General features: G+C 41.9%; 1 protein-coding gene across 1 annotated transcript in view; it reads right to left on the reverse strand.

Annotated features, from left to right (window-relative positions):
• The window catches only part of LOC120055171 (microtubule-associated serine/threonine-protein kinase 3-like), a 37,863-nt gene that overhangs the window by 9,420 nt on the left and 9,869 nt on the right, over positions 1–18,574 (reverse strand). Inside the window, exons 4-17 of the mRNA XM_039003093.1 lie at positions 15,496–15,574; positions 12,528–12,685; positions 11,086–11,161; positions 10,515–10,724; positions 7,308–7,409; positions 6,983–7,115; positions 6,799–6,866; positions 4,282–4,367; positions 3,779–3,987; positions 2,687–2,825; positions 1,084–1,216; positions 638–803; positions 436–537; positions 99–221 (exon numbers count right to left, since the gene is read on the reverse strand). Coding sequence (XP_038859021.1) covers positions 99–221; positions 436–537; positions 638–803; positions 1,084–1,216; positions 2,687–2,825; positions 3,779–3,987; positions 4,282–4,367; positions 6,799–6,866; positions 6,983–7,115; positions 7,308–7,409; positions 10,515–10,724; positions 11,086–11,161; positions 12,528–12,685; positions 15,496–15,574 — 1,784 coding nt within the window. The remainder of the gene's footprint in view (positions 1–98; positions 222–435; positions 538–637; positions 804–1,083; positions 1,217–2,686; positions 2,826–3,778; positions 3,988–4,281; positions 4,368–6,798; positions 6,867–6,982; positions 7,116–7,307; positions 7,410–10,514; positions 10,725–11,085; positions 11,162–12,527; positions 12,686–15,495; positions 15,575–18,574) is intronic.

An 18,574-nucleotide genomic window follows, 5' to 3' on the forward strand; every position in this document is an offset into this window, starting at 1 on the left:
GGCATGAAGAGCAAATATCACATCTGTGGAGATATACTAGCAATAGAAAGAATGGATCTTTGTCTTTAATAAAAGCACTTATGAAGGACTGCCCGTACTGTCAAAGTAACTGGTGTCGTCCTCCGCTTCCAGTTGAGGGATGAATTCGGCTTTCAGTCGCAGTAGTCCGTTCCAGTCCAGAAGTAAGAAAAAGGGGTGTTGTTTTACCTCAGATGCTCCTCCTAGAACAATATTTATTTTTCCGATTACGGTCGTGTGCAAATCTCAGAAAAATAGCCAACAGCAAAACATCAGACGAGGATGATGTGACATGAAAGATGAGGCCTCGGGTTCCAATATCTAGACTAGCGCACCACTTAGAATGAAGCAATAGGGCATGCATTCTAAGTGGGATGCTAGTATGAACATTGGAACGTAGTTTTGTGGTCTACGAACCTGTCCCCAGGCGCTCCAGAGGGCTCTGCCTCAGCAGCCGTGTGATCATGTCCTGGGCGTCTGCAGGTAAAGCATCATCCCCATCGGGCCAGATGATGTCATCTGTACATCGAGCAAGCACACGTTAATGAGAGGATCTCCACATTAAACACAATTAAAGAAAGTCTACATACTGTACATATTCCATCAACGGAATACTTACCACTGACAACCTGCCCAAAGAGTTCCTCGGGCGTGTCCCCAAAGAAGGGCACACATCCAACCAGGAACTCATACAGGATGACTCCCATGGCCCACCAGTCTACCGGCTTCCCATAGCCCTGTCTCAGTATCACCTCTGGGGCTATGTACTCTGGGGTGCCACACACCTAGAGAACCACACCAATAATATTCAGTTATACCGTAACATTTGCATTCAGATTTTTGTAACACAATGGAGTTTAGTTACACAGTAGTTATGAGATGGTACACCTATACTGGGTTGAGTATTTGAAAGTATTTAACCTATGCATTTGACCCTGGTGTGAGTATGTGTTCAAAAACACTTGTCTGGCATTTTGCTATATTGTTTTCCTATGCCTTATTATGGAGCTGAATGTATTTATAGTGAAAGGACAAATAAAGGGTTAAGCGGTTGACAAGACTCACCTGTTTGTCGATGAACTCCCTGGTGTCTTTCTCCATGTGACCCTCGTAAAGGTTAGTGGTCATGTTCATCAGGCCAATTCTGGACAGGCCAAAGTCGGTCAATTTGATGTGGCCCATAGAAGTGATCAACAAGCTGCAGGTGGCATAGAGAGAAATGTTAAAGCTACATTTTCCTCGACTTGAGGTACGGTACCTTCAGAAAGTATTCACACATTTTGATTTGTTACAGCATGAATTTAAAATTGATTACATTTAGATTTTGTGTCACTGGCCTATACACAATAACCCATAATGTCAAAGTGGAATTATGTTTTTAGAAACAGCTGCACATTTTCTAAAAATTAAAAAGGTGTAATGTCTTTAGTAATTAAGTATTCAACCCCTTTGTTATGGCAAGCCTAAATAAGTTCAGGAGTAAAAATTTGCTTAACAAGTCACATAAGTTGCATGGATTCACTCTGTGTGCAATAATAGTGGTTAACATGATTTTTGAATGGCAACCTCATCTCTGTACCCCACACATAAAATGATCTGTAAGTCGAGCAGTGAATTTCAAACACAGATTCAATCAAAGACCAGGAGGTTTTACAATGCCTTGCAAAGAAGGGCACCTATTGGTATAAAAAAAGACATTGAATACCCCTTTGAGCAGGATGAAGTTATTAATCACTCTTTGGATGGTGTATCAATACACCCAGTCACTACAAAGATACAAGCGTCCTTCCTAACGCCTAAGTTTCCAGAGAGGAAGGAAACCGCTCAGGGATTTCACCATGAGGCCAATGGTGACTTTAAAACAGTTACAGCGTTGAATGGCTGAGATAGAAGAAAACTGCTCCACAATACTAACGTAAATGACAGAGTGAAAAATATTCCAAAACATGCATCCTGTTTGCAATAAGGCATTTTAGGTAAAACTGAAAAAAATGTGGCCTGAATACAAAGCGTTATGTTTAGGGAAAATCCAATGCAACACTTCACTGAGTACCACTCTTCATATTTGTGGCTACATCATGTTATGGGTATGCTTGTCATCGGCAAGGACTAGGGAGTTCTTTTTTTTAATGTACGGAATAGAGCTAAGCACATTGAAAATCCTAAAGAAAAACCTGTTTCAGTCTGCTTTCCAACAGACACTGGGAGACAAATTCACCTTTCAGCAGGACAACTACCTAAAACACAAGGCCAAATATACATCTATACTGGAGTTGTTTACCAAGACGACATTGAGTGTTCTTTAGCTCCTAGTTACAGTTTTGACTTAAATTGTCTTGAAAACAAGACTTGAAAATGGCTGTCTAGAAATGATCAACAACCAACTTGAAAGAGCTGAAGAATAAAAAAAGAATGTGCAGATATTGTACAATCCTGCTGTGCAAACCTCTTAGCGACTTGCCCAGAAAGACAGCTGTAATCGCTGCCAAAGATGATTCTAACATGTATTGACTCAGGGGTGTGACAAATTTGCAAAAGTGTATTTTTTTTTTCTTCACTTTGTCATTATGGGGTATAGTGTGTAGATGGGTGGGGGGGAGAAAAATGAATATGAATACTTTCTGAAGGCACTGCTTGTAAAGAGGTTTAAAGTTTGTTCTGGACTCACTTGTCAGGTTTGAGGTCTCTATGAACAATGCCGTAGTTGTGAAGGTACTCCAAGGCCAGCACAGTCTCAGCAAAGTACATCCGGGTCATGTCCACGGGAAGGGGGCCCATGTTCTTCAGCAGGTTAGCACAGTCCCCACCTACAAGAGATAATCAACAGTTATGCTAAAGCTAGCAGAATTCATGGGTGGATCAAATTCGCCTTTCCAACTATACTGAACAAAAATATTATATATAAACGCAACATGTAAAGTGTTGGTCCCATGTTTCATGAGGTGAAATAAAAGATCCCAGAAATGTTTCATACCCACAGAAAAGCTTATTTCTCTCAAATTTGGTGCACAAATGTGTTTACATCCCTGTTAGTCAGCATTTCTCATTTGTCAAGATAATCCATCCACCTGACAGGTGTGGTATATCAAGAATCTGATTAAACAGCATGCTCATTACACAGGTGCACCTTGTGCTGGGGGGCAATAAAAGGTCACTCTATAATGTGCAGTTTTGTCACACAACACAATGCCACAGATGTCTCAAGTTTTGAGGGAGCGTGCAATTGGCATTCTGACTGCAGGAATGTCCACCAGAGCTGTTGCCAGAGAATTTAATGTTAACTTCTCTACCATAAGCCGCCTCCAACGTCTTTTTAGAGAATTTGGAAGTACGTCCAACCAGCCTCACAACCGCAGACCACGTGTAATCACGCCAGCCCAGGAGCTCCACATCCGGCTTCTTCACCTGCGGGATCGTCTGAGACCTGCCACCCGGACAGCTGATGAAACTGATGAGTATTTCTGCAATAAAGTCCTTTTGTGTGGAAAAACTCATTCTGATTGGTTGGGCCTGGCTCCAAAGTGGATGGGCCTATGCCCTCCCAAGCCCACCCATGGCTGCGTCCCTACCCAGTCATGTAAAATCCATAGATTAGAGCCTAATTAATTCATTTCAATTGACTGATTTCCTTATATGCACTGTAACTCAGTAAAATCGTTAATTGTTGCGTTTATATTTTTGTTCAGTATATTTCCATTACATGACAAACAGAGTCATGATAAACATATCGCTTTTGGGTTAGAATATCATATGACATTACCTTCCACATACTCCATCACCATGCACAGGTGGCGTCGTGTCTCAAAGGAGCAGAACATGGAGACCACAAATGGGTTCTCGGCGAAGGTCAGGATGTCCCGCTCCACAAACACCTGCTGGATCTGGTTCCTCAGGACCAGGTTTTGCCTGTTGATCTTCTTCATGGCGAAACGCTGCCGAGTGTCTCTGTGTCGGACCAGGTATACAGCCCTGCCAACCACCACAGGACAGGAGCCGTGTCATACAAGACCTCCACACTGATAATCCATGACTACAGGGATAGTTCAATCCATAAAAGGTGGAATTGTAGTTAATATTCAATAGTTTTCTAAATGTTTACTAACCATGTCAGAAGTCTACAGTTGGCATTTTACTGTTAACCTTTAACTGACTATAACTGAAGTGACAGAGTGCATTGATTTCAAATCAACATGATAATAGCTCATTGGGAGTCCATGTTTTCAGTGATCAGCGTGGTTAACCACTTGCCTGTTTAGCGCTTACCCATAGGCTCCATTACTGATGAGCTTGATGGTTTCAAAGTCACTCTCCAGTGGTTTCCTTCGCGTCGGGGTGAGTGCCTGGGGACACTTGTTTTGCTGCAAACAATTAGAGAATTAAGAGGCAGCCATTATTCAAAAGGTGCCGGGGGACCCATTAACCCACTGGTGCCAGTATGATTACATAGCCAGTCTACCAAATAACGTCATGTAAATAAAGCTGCTTATGTTGTTAACTGAAAGTCCAGTTTGTGTGATTCTGTTGGCAATCTCATACTAAAAACCTAGTACATCACAGGCAAGCTAATGCCCAATTTATTTATTTAAAACATTTTTTTTTTTTTAGCTAATGCCCAATTCACATCGTGACATATTTCATTACGCGGTAAGTCATCTTAACGCAATCTCGTTCTGCTACTGGATGGAGAGCATATGGTTTGACAATGCAAGACAAAATGGAGGAGAGTCTAGTTTCTCGTCCGAGAACGCATTTATTTTGGGAGATTGCAAAATAGGCCCTTTTCATTCAAGACAGGAGAAACATATTGTTTCAGGTGATAATAAAACATGTTTCGTTGAGTTACTTTTTCCTCAACTTCTTTCTCGAACTTTCTATCAAGTCAAGCTAGTTTACAGAGCAACTAGCTAGCTAACTAAAAGCAAGGCTAGGTTGAAAATACTGTAGCTAGTGATCTCCACCTAAAAAATTATTATCAAAAACAAAAGTAATTACCATCACAATAAACTAAAACAGACATATAATATAATTGGCTTAACAGCCAACATTTCTATTAAAATAGTACTCAATTATAGAAATGGGTAATTGTTTACAAGTTGCTAGTTATCTTTATTGGGATAGGGGGCAGCATTTTCACTTTTGGATGAATAGCGTGCCCAGAGTGAACTGCCTCCTACTCTGTCCCAGATGCTAATATATGCATATTATTATTACTATTGGATAGAAAACACTCTGAAGTTTCTAAAACTGTTTGAATGATGTCTGTGAGTATAACAGAACTCATATTGCAGGCGAAAACCTGAGAAAAATCCAACCAGGAAGTGGGATATCTGAGGTTGGTCGATTTTCAACTCAGTCCCTATAGGATATGGATCTGTTTGCACTTCCTACGACCTCCACTAGATGTCAACAGTCTGTAGAACCTTCAATGAGGTTTCTACTGTGATGTGGAGCCGGATGGGAGCTGTTTGAGTCAGTGGTCTGGCAGAGACCCATGTCCTGGTCACGCGCATTTCACATGATAGCGACCTGCGTTCCATTGCTTCTCTACAGACAAAGGAATTCTCCGGTTGGAACGTTATTGAATATTTATGATAACAACATCCTAAAGATTGATTCTATACTTAGTTTGACAAGTTTCTTCGACCTGTAATATAACTTTTTGAAGTTTTCGTCCGATGTTCGGCTGGACCTGCACGAGCGTTTGGATATGTGTACTAAACGTGCTAACAAAAGTAGCTACTTGGACATAAATAATGGACATTATCGAACAAAACAACAATTTATTGTGGAACTAGGATTCCTGGGAGTGCATTCTGATGAAGATCAAAGGTAAGGGAATATTTAATGTAATTTCTGATTTCTGTTGACTCAAACATGGCGGAAATGTTATTGTATTTTCTGAGCGCCGTCTCAGATTATTGCATGGTTTGCTTTTCCCGTAAAGTTTTTTTTAAATCTGACACAGCGGTTGCATTAAGAACAAGTGTATCTTTAATTCTATGTAAAACATGTATCTTTCATCAAAGTTTATGATGAGTATTTATGTTATTTGACGTGGCTCTCTGCAATTTCTCCGGATATTTTGGAGGCATTTTTGAACATGGCGCCAATGTAAACTGAGGTTTTTGGATATAAATATTAACTTTATCGAACAAAACATATATGTATTGTGTAACATGAAGTCCTATGAGTGTCATCTGATGAAGATCATCAAAGGTTAGTGATTAATTTTATCTCTATTTCTGCTTTTTGTGACTCCTATCTTTGGCTGGAAAAATGTCTGTGTTTTTTTTTACTTTTTTGACTGCAGACTTTCGCTGTAAAGCATTTTTGAAATCGGACACGATGGGTAGATTAACAAGATGTTTATCTTTCATTTGCTGTATTGGACTTGTTAATGTGTGAAAGTTACATATTTAAAAAAATATATTTTTGAATTTCCCGCGCTACCTTTTCAGCGGAATGTTGTCGAGGGGTTCTGCTAGCGGAACGCATGTCCTAGACAGGTTATCCCATAAAGCCATCGCCGAAAACCACATATATTTTCATCTTGTTCTGTGGTTTGGTAACTTCCTATCCTATTGACAGACTCTGGCTGCACTGAAGACGTTGCATAGTTTGGAAAAGTGTGCATCACCTGTTTCGCAATGGAGCCTTCAACCGCAAGGGGGGGTGCTGCGATACCACTCCGTTAAAGAAAGTTTCCCATTGAAATGAATGACATCTGGCGCAACGCAACGGACTGCTCAGGTGGAATGTGAATGAGGCATAACTCCTTACCTCCACAGACTCATCAGACTCCAATGTCATCGACGGAGCGGACTCATACTGCTCAAGCTGTACCATATCTAAAAGAGCAGGGTAGAAAGATACGATTTAACAGCAATGATGTTGATTGGTACTGGATATCTGTCTCAAGTGCGGGAAATTCAGGTCAATGTTATGGCAAAAGATATACCAATACCTTCGAGAGGGTCGCGAGTCAAGCCCAGTTGGTTGATGATGTAACGTGGAATGTCCGTCTTGATGCCCTGGCCCTCCTTGGCGTGACCCTCGGCTGCCTCCAAAAGATGATAGAACTCTTCCGGGTCAAATTCCTGCCAACGACATCCAAGGGCCATTAGATTAGATTGGATTAAAGTGAATAAAATCACTTAGTCATGAAAGAGCTTATTGGCGATACAGTGGCTTAAAAACCAGCGACTAAACAGATTAAGAGAGACGGCTTTCCAACGCTCGACAGAATCAATCGCATTTTCAATCGGAATGAGATTTTCTCTCCGTCTCACCAGGCACTCGAGCAGCCTCGCCGGTCGGGATATGATGATGAGAATCTTCTTCACCAGCTGGGTGATGACAGATACCTCCTCGCTCTCTGAGCGATCGTACGCCTGAAATGCAAAGCCAAAATGTTATCAGCTTCTGAACAGAGCACAACATGGAGATGATAAACTTTGTTAAAGACGCAGATAGCTCAAAAACAGAGGGGCCTTTATATCTCTTTCACCATAGCAAGAGCGCAACCACATAGTATGTTGGCTTTAATGCTATGTCCAAACCAACCTAGCTACCTGCAGCATGACCACAGAATGCATTACTTGCAGACATAGGCCCTGTCTAGAAAGAAACCCTGGCCCCTAGGCACTTCTGTAGATCTGAGAGGACTGAATAAGTAAAATGGTGATAATTCCCGGGCAACAGGTTGTTCTTTGTTCTTCAGTGGATAATCAATTCCAGAGAATAAATTGTTCTACAGAACACAAATCAGGAAGCCAATGGATCTTAAGCCCTCGCACTATGCATCATTATTGGCTACCCCAAACATCACAATCAAGTACCTGGGCGGCAGGTAGCCTAGCGGTTAGTGTTGGCCCAGTAACCGAAAGGTCGCTAGTTCGAATCACAGAGCCGACTAGTTGAAAAATCTATTGATGTGCCCTTGAGCAAGGCACTTAGCCCTTATTGCTCCAGGGATGCCGTTGATAATGGCTGACCCTGGCCATGACACCACTCTCTGAGGTTGTCTCAGGGGCAGTTGGAGTATGCAAAAAAACACTGTGATGGAAAATTTGATTATGTGAAGAGACAGCCTTGAAAATGTTCATCTTGTCTTGTGTCATAAATAATCCTTGGTTCCTGCCTGTGCTTGGTAAAGATATGAGGGGGGGGGCTACATGACCCCCTCCTTAGGAACATCTGGCAGAATGCCAAGAATATGGTCTATAAGTTAAGATAGGAGACGGTGCCTGACAAATGCCCGGAACCATCCCAATGAACTATGCCTATGTAAGCAGTATATATGAGATCTAACAGGACTGCCCCGGGGGAGCTCACTTCAAACCGGTACTTTATGCATCTAAGTTTGACTGTGACCTCTCCAGCTTGCTGTTAATAAACAATGATTCATTTAAGATTGACTTCAAGTGTCCTTGTGTAGAATTTCCATGACAACACATTTGAAATAAGACAAATATAAGCACCCACCAAATTATTATTATTAGGTTCAAATGCATTGGAGTATTTATTTGTATTTCAAAATACACTGTATTTGAGTATTTTCAAATACATGCCAAAACTTTCCTAGTGTATTTCCAAATATTCAACTACTTGTATTTTCCAAAGAAATTATCTGAATACTTACTTTTAAATGTATGTGAAAGTAATCGAAATAATTGAAATAGTATTTGAACTCAGGTCTGATACACACACACACAAAGAGGACGACTAACTACACTGAACAAAAATATAAACGCAAAATGTAAAGTGTTGGTCCCATTTTTCATGAGCTGAAATAAAAGATCGCAGAAATGTTCAATATGCACAAAAATATAATTTTTCCAAAATTTTGAGCACAAATTTGTTTGCATCCCTGTAAGTGAGCATTTGTCCTTTGCCAAGATAATCCATCCACTTGACAGGTGTGGCATATCAAGAAGCTGATTAAACCGCATGATCATTACACAAGTGCACCTTGAGCTGGGGACAATAGAAGATCACTCTAAAATGTGCAGTTTTGTCACACAACACAATGCCACAGATGTCTCAAGTAGAGGGAGCGTGCAATTGGTATGCTGACTGCAGGAATGTCCACCAGAGCTGATGCCAGATAATTGAATGTTCATTTCTCTACAATAAGCCACCTCCAACGTCATTTTAGAGAATATTTCAGTATGCCCAACTGTCCTCACAACCACAGACCACATGCATGACGTCGTGTGTGCGAGTGGTTTGCTGATGTCAACGTTATGAACAGGGTGCCCTATGAATGCACAGAGATACTGTGACGAGATCCTGAGGCCCATTGTCGTGCCATTCATCTGCCGCCATCACCTTATGTTTCAGCATGATAATACACGGCCCCATAACACAAGGATCTGTACGCAATTCCTGGAAGCTGAAAATGTTCCAGTTCTTCCATGGTCTGCATACTCACCAGACATGTCACCCATTGAGCAAGCTTGGGACGCTCTGGATTGACATGTACGCCAGCGTGTTCCAGTTCCCGGCAATATACAGCAACTTCACACAGCCATTGAAGAGGAGTGGGACAACATTTCACAGGCCACAATCAACAGCCTGATCAACTCTATGCGAAGGAGATTTCGCGCTGCATGATACAAATGGTGGTCACACCAGATACTGACTGGTTTTCTGATCCACACCCCTACCTTTTTTTAAAGGTATCTGTGACCAACAGATATATCTATATTCCCAGTCATGTGAATTCCATAGGTTAGGGGCAAATACATTTATTTCAAATGACTGATTTCCTTATATGAACTGTAACTCCGTAAGATATTTGAAATTGTTCCATGTTGCGGTTATATTTTTGTTCAGTACATTTACCACACGTTACATAAAGTGAGTTTGCCTTCAAGGAAAACTGTCTGCTTGGGTTAGAGTGGTGAGAGCAAGACTGAGTTTCAATAGAAGGGGAACTCAGGGGAAGAGAATGCACGCTGCTCTGGATAGAGGAGCTCTGGATAGAGGCGCTAAACACAGAACAATAGTGCAGTGAGAACTCTGAATTTAAAATGCAAAACCTGAAATATGTTGCGCATCACAGAAAGATTTGATCCATTAATAACAAAACAAGCCACGGCAATGGGGACGAACGTCTGAAAAAGGAGGAGAAAAGCGATGTGTCCTTAACAGATGGGTTAAATGTGGCCAGAAATATTATACACACACACGTATCCCCAAGAAAAGACAGGACGTTACATCAACAGGAGAATATTCCTTGGCTGTATTCTGAGGGCCTCCTGATTCAAACGGTGAGTTCTCATCATTGGCTGCACTAGCTAAACCATACAAATAACACGCCATCCAAAAACAACTTATTTATTCCTCAGGGGGTTGACATATCATACGCAAATCATAAAACACCTGGATGCCCAAGGGTAGTCTGAGGAAACACATTTTAGACTCAAGTGCCGGCAGTTATTGTCCGATCACACTGATAAACCTAGATGCAAAGATATTTGTGGATATCCCACCTCGTGGAGCAGCTTCTCCAGTTTCTCCTGCAGCTCCACAAAGTAGCGTGAAGTGACCACGCCCGTGTGGGACTTGTCCAGGCAGTCTCGGACCAGCTCCACCAGCTGGTGCTGGATGAAGCCCAGCACGCCATCGGACAGTGGGAGGGTGCTGTCTGGGGAGCAGGCGGTGACAATATCCAGCAAGCGCTCTTCCATCTGTGCTGTGGCCTAAAGGGACAGCAAACACACACAACATTATACCAAAAAAACACACATAAGCCTTAGTTTAGTAAGATCAGAAATAGTGAAAATGCATTCAATCAAAGCCTGTAACCAAGTGTAATCCTCAGTAGCACCCAAAACAGGGTAGCCATGGTTAAGTGGTCCTTCTGGAGCGCCCAATACTGCTAATTATCTTCAGACATGTTATGGCGACCATGGTTAGTCCAAGTGCAACGTTCAGAAAGTCAGATAAGTCAGAGTATTCACATTCCCCAGAAGCAGAGGGGAAATTAGCTTTCTGATTATGGCAAATACAAACAGACATTGCTTCCTGTACAACAAAGGGGGAGGAGACAACATGACATACCTTAGGGAACCGTTCTTTGTAAACATGGTTCATCATGACAACCTCATTATCGAATGAACCCATTGTTCTTCCGGGGCTAAAACAGAAAAGGACACAGATCTTGTCAATTTTTATTTTTCCAATACAACCAAAAGGACTGACAGAGCTCGCAAAAATCTGTGAAGCAGTCGGCATTGGGTGGTTGCAATATTTTGAATAATGGCTAAAATGATCATCCCAAGTGAAGATTCATTGTGGAATAGTGAACGTGCAACATTCAGACAAAGATAAAAATCGAATCCCTTCAAAACATCTAATCGACACATTTTATTTGGCTTCTGAGCTCATTTCCTGTTTTACTTTGCTACTTTAGATGTTTTTTTAAAAACTCTTCAGTATGAGGTAAGAGAACAGCTGGTGTAAGACATGGACCACATCTACACTGTCTGTCTGGCCCATGTAACAGACCAACAGGCCCTTACTCTCATTGTCCAAGAGTTAGGGGTACGGTGCAGAAATGCACCCCAGCCACAGACCCATTCAGAGCTTTTTTTTGCAATGAAAGAGGCTTCTGTTGCAGCAGATGGCAGCCTGACCACCACACACTGCAGCCCGCCCCCTCCCCCTAACCCACCCCCTGAGAACCTCCAGCCTAGCTGGTACCCGCAGTGCTCTGCACCCACCCACCTACGCACTGCATGCCATGCCACGACAACACAGGGAGCTCGGGCAGAGCATGGTACACAGCGCTGCTCGCCTTAAGCCACACAGCAGCACCACGCTCTGCGTCCTAATCTATGCTTAATCGGACCCTACGAGAGTCCCACAAATTGGTGCAGTATGTTACTTATTACAAAACAGGCTCATTTTCTACAATTATTCTACCACACTGGAACAGTGAAGGTGGGAACTGCAATCCCACTGTGTAGTGAGTTTAGCTAGAGGTCAAATTGAGGCGTACTGAACGTTAGCAACTGCAAAATACTTTAGCTTTACTTTGTTACAGGACTGAATACATTTTGACTGACCACACTGTCAGAACTAGCAGCAGGGTTGGATTGTACAAAGCAGGATCAATAACTAGCTAACGCATTGATTCTGCTTTGTGAAACAGCCCCCAGGTAAGGGGATGTAGATGAATACATTGTCTCCATTCGTCAGTTCACTGTGTAAATACTCCACTGACTCATGCTCTCGTCCACACCTAAGTTCTCTATCGCAACATAAAGGGAGGTGAGTTAATTAAGAACCAGGCAAAACAATGAGATCCTGGTACGGTACAGTCAAATCTGGATTTGACTTAATACATTGTTTTTGAAGATGTTCTAATTAGCATGTAATAAATTCCCAGGTCTGATTAAAAAAGAAAATCCACAAAAATGTACGTAAGGGTGATGATGCATTAAATCTCATTTTGATGATATGGCACATTACAGTTAAGGCGAGGGTCAACGGACGGCTACCTGAGGCTGCGGGAGCGGGGGCGCATGAACGGCGAGGGTCGCACATCCTCGTCGGTTACGCTCTCTGAGCTGCGGAAGTGCTTGAACAGGAAGTGGAGCTCGTCTTGAGTGGGCTGGTAGGGGAGCTGGTGCAGGCGCTCCTGGGAAGAGGAGGAGGACTGGAGGAAAATTAGTACTTTTAACATTCAAACGCCAACACTTTATCCTGAAGGATGGAGGATCGGTATCATAATTAGGACAAGAGAACGGTTATTTCATGTGGCTTTTGAGGCCGAGTACATTATTTTCCTGATTATTTTTATGAGATGAAAGGCACACTCTGGCAGCTCCTGGCAATCTGTCAGATGTTTTGCCCCATGGGTCCTGAATAGCAGTAGATCATGGTGACTTGGCCTGCTGCATCTGTGATGCCCCTTTTCTGCCTGCTCATAAAGAGGTCACTGAGGATCACTGAAGGGCCTATTGTCCCAGTCTGACCTTGCCACATATGCCGACCTTTCCATTATAAAACTACTCACAAATTGAGGAACACATGGCCTGTTCTCATCTTAGACCCTCATCAAATTTTTACACCACCACCACCCTTCTCCTTCAGAATGGAGACCTTTGATTATTTTCAACCTAATTCAGCCTTGGGACAATTTGTTTCTTGAGCGGATGGTCAGGGTGCCGGAACATAATTACAAATAATCCGAAGACTGCAAATTGACCGCAAGAAGTCCAAACATACAGTGCATTTGGAAAGTATTCAGACCCCTTGATTTTTTCCCCTTTTTGTTACGTTACAACATTATTCTAAAATTGATTCAAATGTTTTTTTCCTCATCAATCTATACCCAATACCCCATAATAACAAAGCAAAAGCAGGTTTTTAGACATTTTTGCAAATGTATAAAAAATTAAAACCGTAAATAATAAATTTATTCAGACCCTTTACTCAGTACTTTGTTGAAGCACCGTTGGCAGCGATTACAGCCTCGAGTCTTCTTGGTTATGACATTACAAGCTTGGCACACCTGTATTTGGGGAGTGTCTCCCATTCTTCTCAGCAGATCCTCTCAAGCTCTGTCAGGTTGGATGGGGAGCATCGCTGCACAGCTATTTTCAGGTCTCTCCAGAGATGTTCGAGATCCTGAGCGCTCTGGAGCAGGTTTTCATCAAGGATCTCTCTCTACTTTGTTCCATTCATCTTTCCCTCGATCCTGACTAGTCTCCCAGCCCCTGCTGCTGAAAAACATCCCCACAGCATGATGCTGTAAACATCATGCTTCACCGTAGGAATGGTGCCAGGTTTCCTCCAGACATGACACTTGGCATTCAGGCCAAAGAGTTCAATCTTGGTTTCATCAGACCAGATAATCTAGTTCCTCATGGTCTGAGAGTCCTTTAAATGCCTTTTGGCAAACACCAAGCAGGCCTTCGTGCCTTTTACTGAGGAGTGGCTTCTGTCTGGCCACTCTACCATAAAGGCCTGTCTGGTGGAGTGCTGCAGAGATGGTTGTCCTTCTGGAAGGTTCTCCCATCTCCACAGAGGAACTCTGGAGCTCTGTCAGGGTGAGCATTGTGTTCTTGGTCACCTCCCTGACCAAGGCCCTTCTCCCCCGATTGCTCAGTTTCTTCCATTTAAGAATGATGGAGGCCACTGTGTTCTTGGGGATCATCAATGCTGCAGAAATGTGTTGGTACCCTTCCCCAGATCTGTGCATCGACACAATCCTTTCTCTGAGCTCTACGGACAATTCCTTCGACCTCATGGCTTGGTTTTTGCTCTGACATGCAATGTCAACTGTGGGACCTTATATAGACAGGTGTGTGCCTTTCTAAATCATGTCCAATCAACTGAATTTACCACAGGTGGACCCAATCAAGTTGTAGAATCATCTCAAGGATGATCAATAGAAACAGGATGTATTCAGACCCATAGCAAAGGATCTGAATACATATGCAAATACGGTATTTCTGTTTTTTATTTTTAATAAAACCTGTTTTTGCTTTGTCATTATAGGGTATTGTGTGAAGATTGATGAGGATGTATATATTTTTTTATCTATTTTAGAATAAGGCTATAACATAACAAATTGTGGAAAAAGGGAAGGGGTCGGAACACTTTCCGAATGCACTGTATATAATACCTGGCTAAAACAATCCTTTTAAACCTTGCTGACATTTGATATATCTCTCAATTATGCGTGGGAATAATTTGGAACAGATTTCCAAAATGTATATCACTTGGAGCTGATTTGCTGGTGTTTTTACAGTCGTATTTTGTTTAAATAAAATCACACGAGGGCCGAATTAGGCTGCCAGTTTGTGAACCCTGTCCTGTCTCACGCAGCACGTATAGAGTGAAAAGGTACCAAGTTTATCTGTCTGTCAGAAACGTAGATGCTGGTGGATTTGTGAGCATGAGAGTTTGTATTAGATGTGTTGGGGCGTATGGGGAGCAGAGGCCTCAACTCTCACCAGTCGCTATAAAGCCCCCACAGTTTTATTCTCTCATAAGAATATTTGATGTTCACATCTTATTCTGTTAATTCTGTTCATGCTTAACCACGAACAACATCCGCAGGGTAAGTAAAAGATAAGATGAGGGCATTTAAGTGCGCACCCCGTAGGCCGAGGTGCATAGATAATGCTCTTCGAGGCATCAAATCCTATTACAAGCACAAATACAGAACATTAGCTCATCACGTCACACTTCGAATACAGTCGTGTACTATGGGCCCATTATCACTAGGCATTATCCACCGCAGGCTAGGAGCCAAACATAAATGACTCATTCAGACACATGATGATTCAAGACGGGATTTGTCCCGTTTGATCACATGGTCACAGTGTTGTTTCTTTCAGCCACAGACGCTTTTTAAAAAAAAATCCTATTCAGATCTTGTTGAATAGTTTATATGGTGTTGTGAAACTGCAGTTACACATGGACCTTGTGGGAGCTGGGTGAGGGTTAGAGACTTACAGAGACGGTGGAACTGGGGGGGTTGGTTCCGTAGCCGGAGGAGGGGAGGGACGCCAGTGACCATCTTCTGCCTTCCGCTCTGGAGAAAAACAGACAGACATTGTTATGTTACCTTGTACATTTGCATATCATATCAACTGCCTTGGAACACGTTACGTCTTCCCCGCACTACACTGAAAGCCTTGTGTCTTGCTATTACTCTGTTCTTCGTGATGTAATATGCATTCTGGGATTGTGTAATGTGTAATTACTATGCACTTACAATGTACAGTCAGGCCCATAATTAATGGCACCCTTGATAAAGATGAGCAACCAAGACTGTATCGATAAATACAAATACTGAGCTATACTGTATGCTCAAAAAAATGAGAGAAATTATATTATTTGATACTAATACAATTGCTCAGAGGAATAGATTGTTTAACAAGTAATCAAACAAATCTAAAGAAGATAGGGGTCAAAATTATTGGCGGCCATGTTTTCAATACTCCAGCACCCTCCCTTTGAGAGGATAACAACACTGAGCCTTCTTCTAAAATGTTTTATGGGATTTGAGAACACGTTGGGAGGGATCTTAGACCATTCCTCCATACAGAATCTTTACAGATCCTTGATGTCCTTAGTCTGTGCTTATGGACTGCCCTCTAATTCAAACCACAGGTTTTCAATGGGTTTCAAGTCCAGAGGCTGAGATGGCCATTGTAAAATGTTGATTTTGTGGTCAATTAACCATTTCTTTGTACTTGGGGTTATTGTCTTGCTGGAAGAGCCACTTGCTGCCAACTGTCACCCTCCTGGCAGAGGCAACCAGGTTTTTGTCTAAAATGTCCTGGTACTTGGTAAAGTTCATGGTGCCGTTTCTAAATTCCCCTGTATCGAGGACCTGTGTGGTTCTGGTACTGGTTCCAACAGACATTTTAACTTATAAATTGATCTGTGGACACCGTCTATCGAAATGGCTTGCATTGAGCGGTAGCCATGGTTCTCACGGACTCATGAGTCCATCTCTTCCGCATGTGTGACGTAGGATGTGAAATTTGACAGCACTTAAAGCTGGGATTTCCCACCTACCATTTCATTTAATCAATCAACTCCTGGCTGAACCCTACGTCACAGCCACTGACAAAGCACATGCCTGGAACCTTACATCGTAACCAGCAGGAGAGTGGTTTCGTCGCTCTAGCACATTCAGAGATCGAGTTCTAGCCAACTTTATCAAAGTAATCTAAAATTGATTTTAAACAAAAAACACTTCCTGCATATGATTCTGTTTTTCCATCGCCAAACCCACCACTTGTGTGTGTGTGGCCAAAGAGCTCTATTTTCATGTCATATGAACATAGCACCGGTTCCAATCCAAGTGGCAATGCAGTTTATCTATGATGTTATAGCTATTTTGCTTTCACTGGTCCCTGTGGCCAGTGAACGGCATCATTGACCTTAATAGCTCAATATAGCTGCAACATAGCTACAATAATAGCTGCAATATAGCTCAGTGTTTATATTACTTATTTTACACAAGGTATTTTTTGCTGTTCTTTACCGAGGGTGTAAATAATTACAGACCTGACTGTATCTGGGCTGATGAAGGACAAGGGGATGTGATCTTTTCAGAAAAAGTGGTAACCAAATATAGAGGCGAGAAAGGAGAAAGGCATGAAGGACAATAGAATAAGAGAAAGATCTACCTGTCAGTACGAGCCATGTGGCTGAGGTCACGACAGCAGGAGAAGCAAGAGAGAGATTACGGGGGAACATTTTAAACTGTTACAAGTTAAGTTTGCATCTTTCTACAGTCTCATGCTTAGATTGAACATGACTGCGATAGTGGGCCACTGACCTGTGACATTTCATTTGACGAATGAAGTCTGACACAATTGGCTAATGTGTCAGACTTCATTTGTCTAGCATGGGGAGTACAGGTTCAACATGAATTCAAAGAGCAAAAAAAATACTGTAGCACTTATTTGCTCTTTCTAAAAACCAGGGATACGGGCAACGGAAATGATCAGGGGGCTAAAATTATAAAGGGTCTTATCATTTCAGTGCAGTTCTTTTTCAGCCCATATCAAATTTCCAGAGACATTGTGTAAAACCATATATTCTCCTATCAAATCTGGGTTTAAGAAAAATTGGTTATGCACATTTCTCTACATGTTGCATAACCAATAATGAGTTGCCATCAGGAATCAAAGCCAGGGTTGTGAATAAAGGGATGTTGAGTAACTGCGAACACACTGCTGGCCAAATGTGGTTTTAAAGCGGATCAAAATGAAAGCCTACTAAAAACAAATTGTTCCAGCTTAAAGGATTCAGCAGCTCCTAGTTGAACAGTTTCCTGATGGCAACAGTTGTCGACAGTCTTCCAACATTGGGTACATCTTCTTCATGAGAAAACATTGGAATAAGACTGATTTAGTATAAAACCACACATTGGTTTCTGCAATGTCTTGATTTCTGTGTGGAAACATGTCTGGATATTTAAAAAAATGTCTGATGTTTGCGGGTATCTGTTCGTATATGAAGTTCTCTTGTTTTTATGTTCACCTGCCCGGGGACTGCAACACATATTTTCTCACGTATACTGAGACTAAAGTTTTTGTTGTACATTGTCACCGCTCAAATAAACATATTTTATAAATACAAAAAACCTACTTTATATTGAAATATCTTTTCACACACACACACACACACACACCCCTCATCTGAGTAAGGAAGAAGCTAACCTAGCAGGAAGGATGTGATCTCCACTGATTCAACCAACCATCCAACCACAGCCTCCAGCTCTCTGCTTTATTTACAGAGAATAATATTCACACCCCTGGACTTTTTACACATGTTGTTGTGTTACAGCCTGAACTTAAAATGGATTACATTTAGATTTTGTGTCACTGGCCTACACACAATAACCCATAATGTCAATGTGGTACTTTGTTTTGAGACATTTTTACAAATGATTTAAAAATGAAAGGCTGAAATGTCTTGAGTCAATAACTATTAAACCCCTTTGTTATGGAAAGCCTAAATAAGTTCAGGAGCAAAAATGTGATAAACAAGTCACATAGTAAGTTGCATGGAT

The sequence above is a fragment of the Salvelinus namaycush genome, chromosome 10, assembly GCF_016432855.1.
Source record: "Salvelinus namaycush isolate Seneca chromosome 10, SaNama_1.0, whole genome shotgun sequence".
Lineage (NCBI taxonomy): Eukaryota > Metazoa > Chordata > Actinopteri > Salmoniformes > Salmonidae > Salvelinus > Salvelinus namaycush.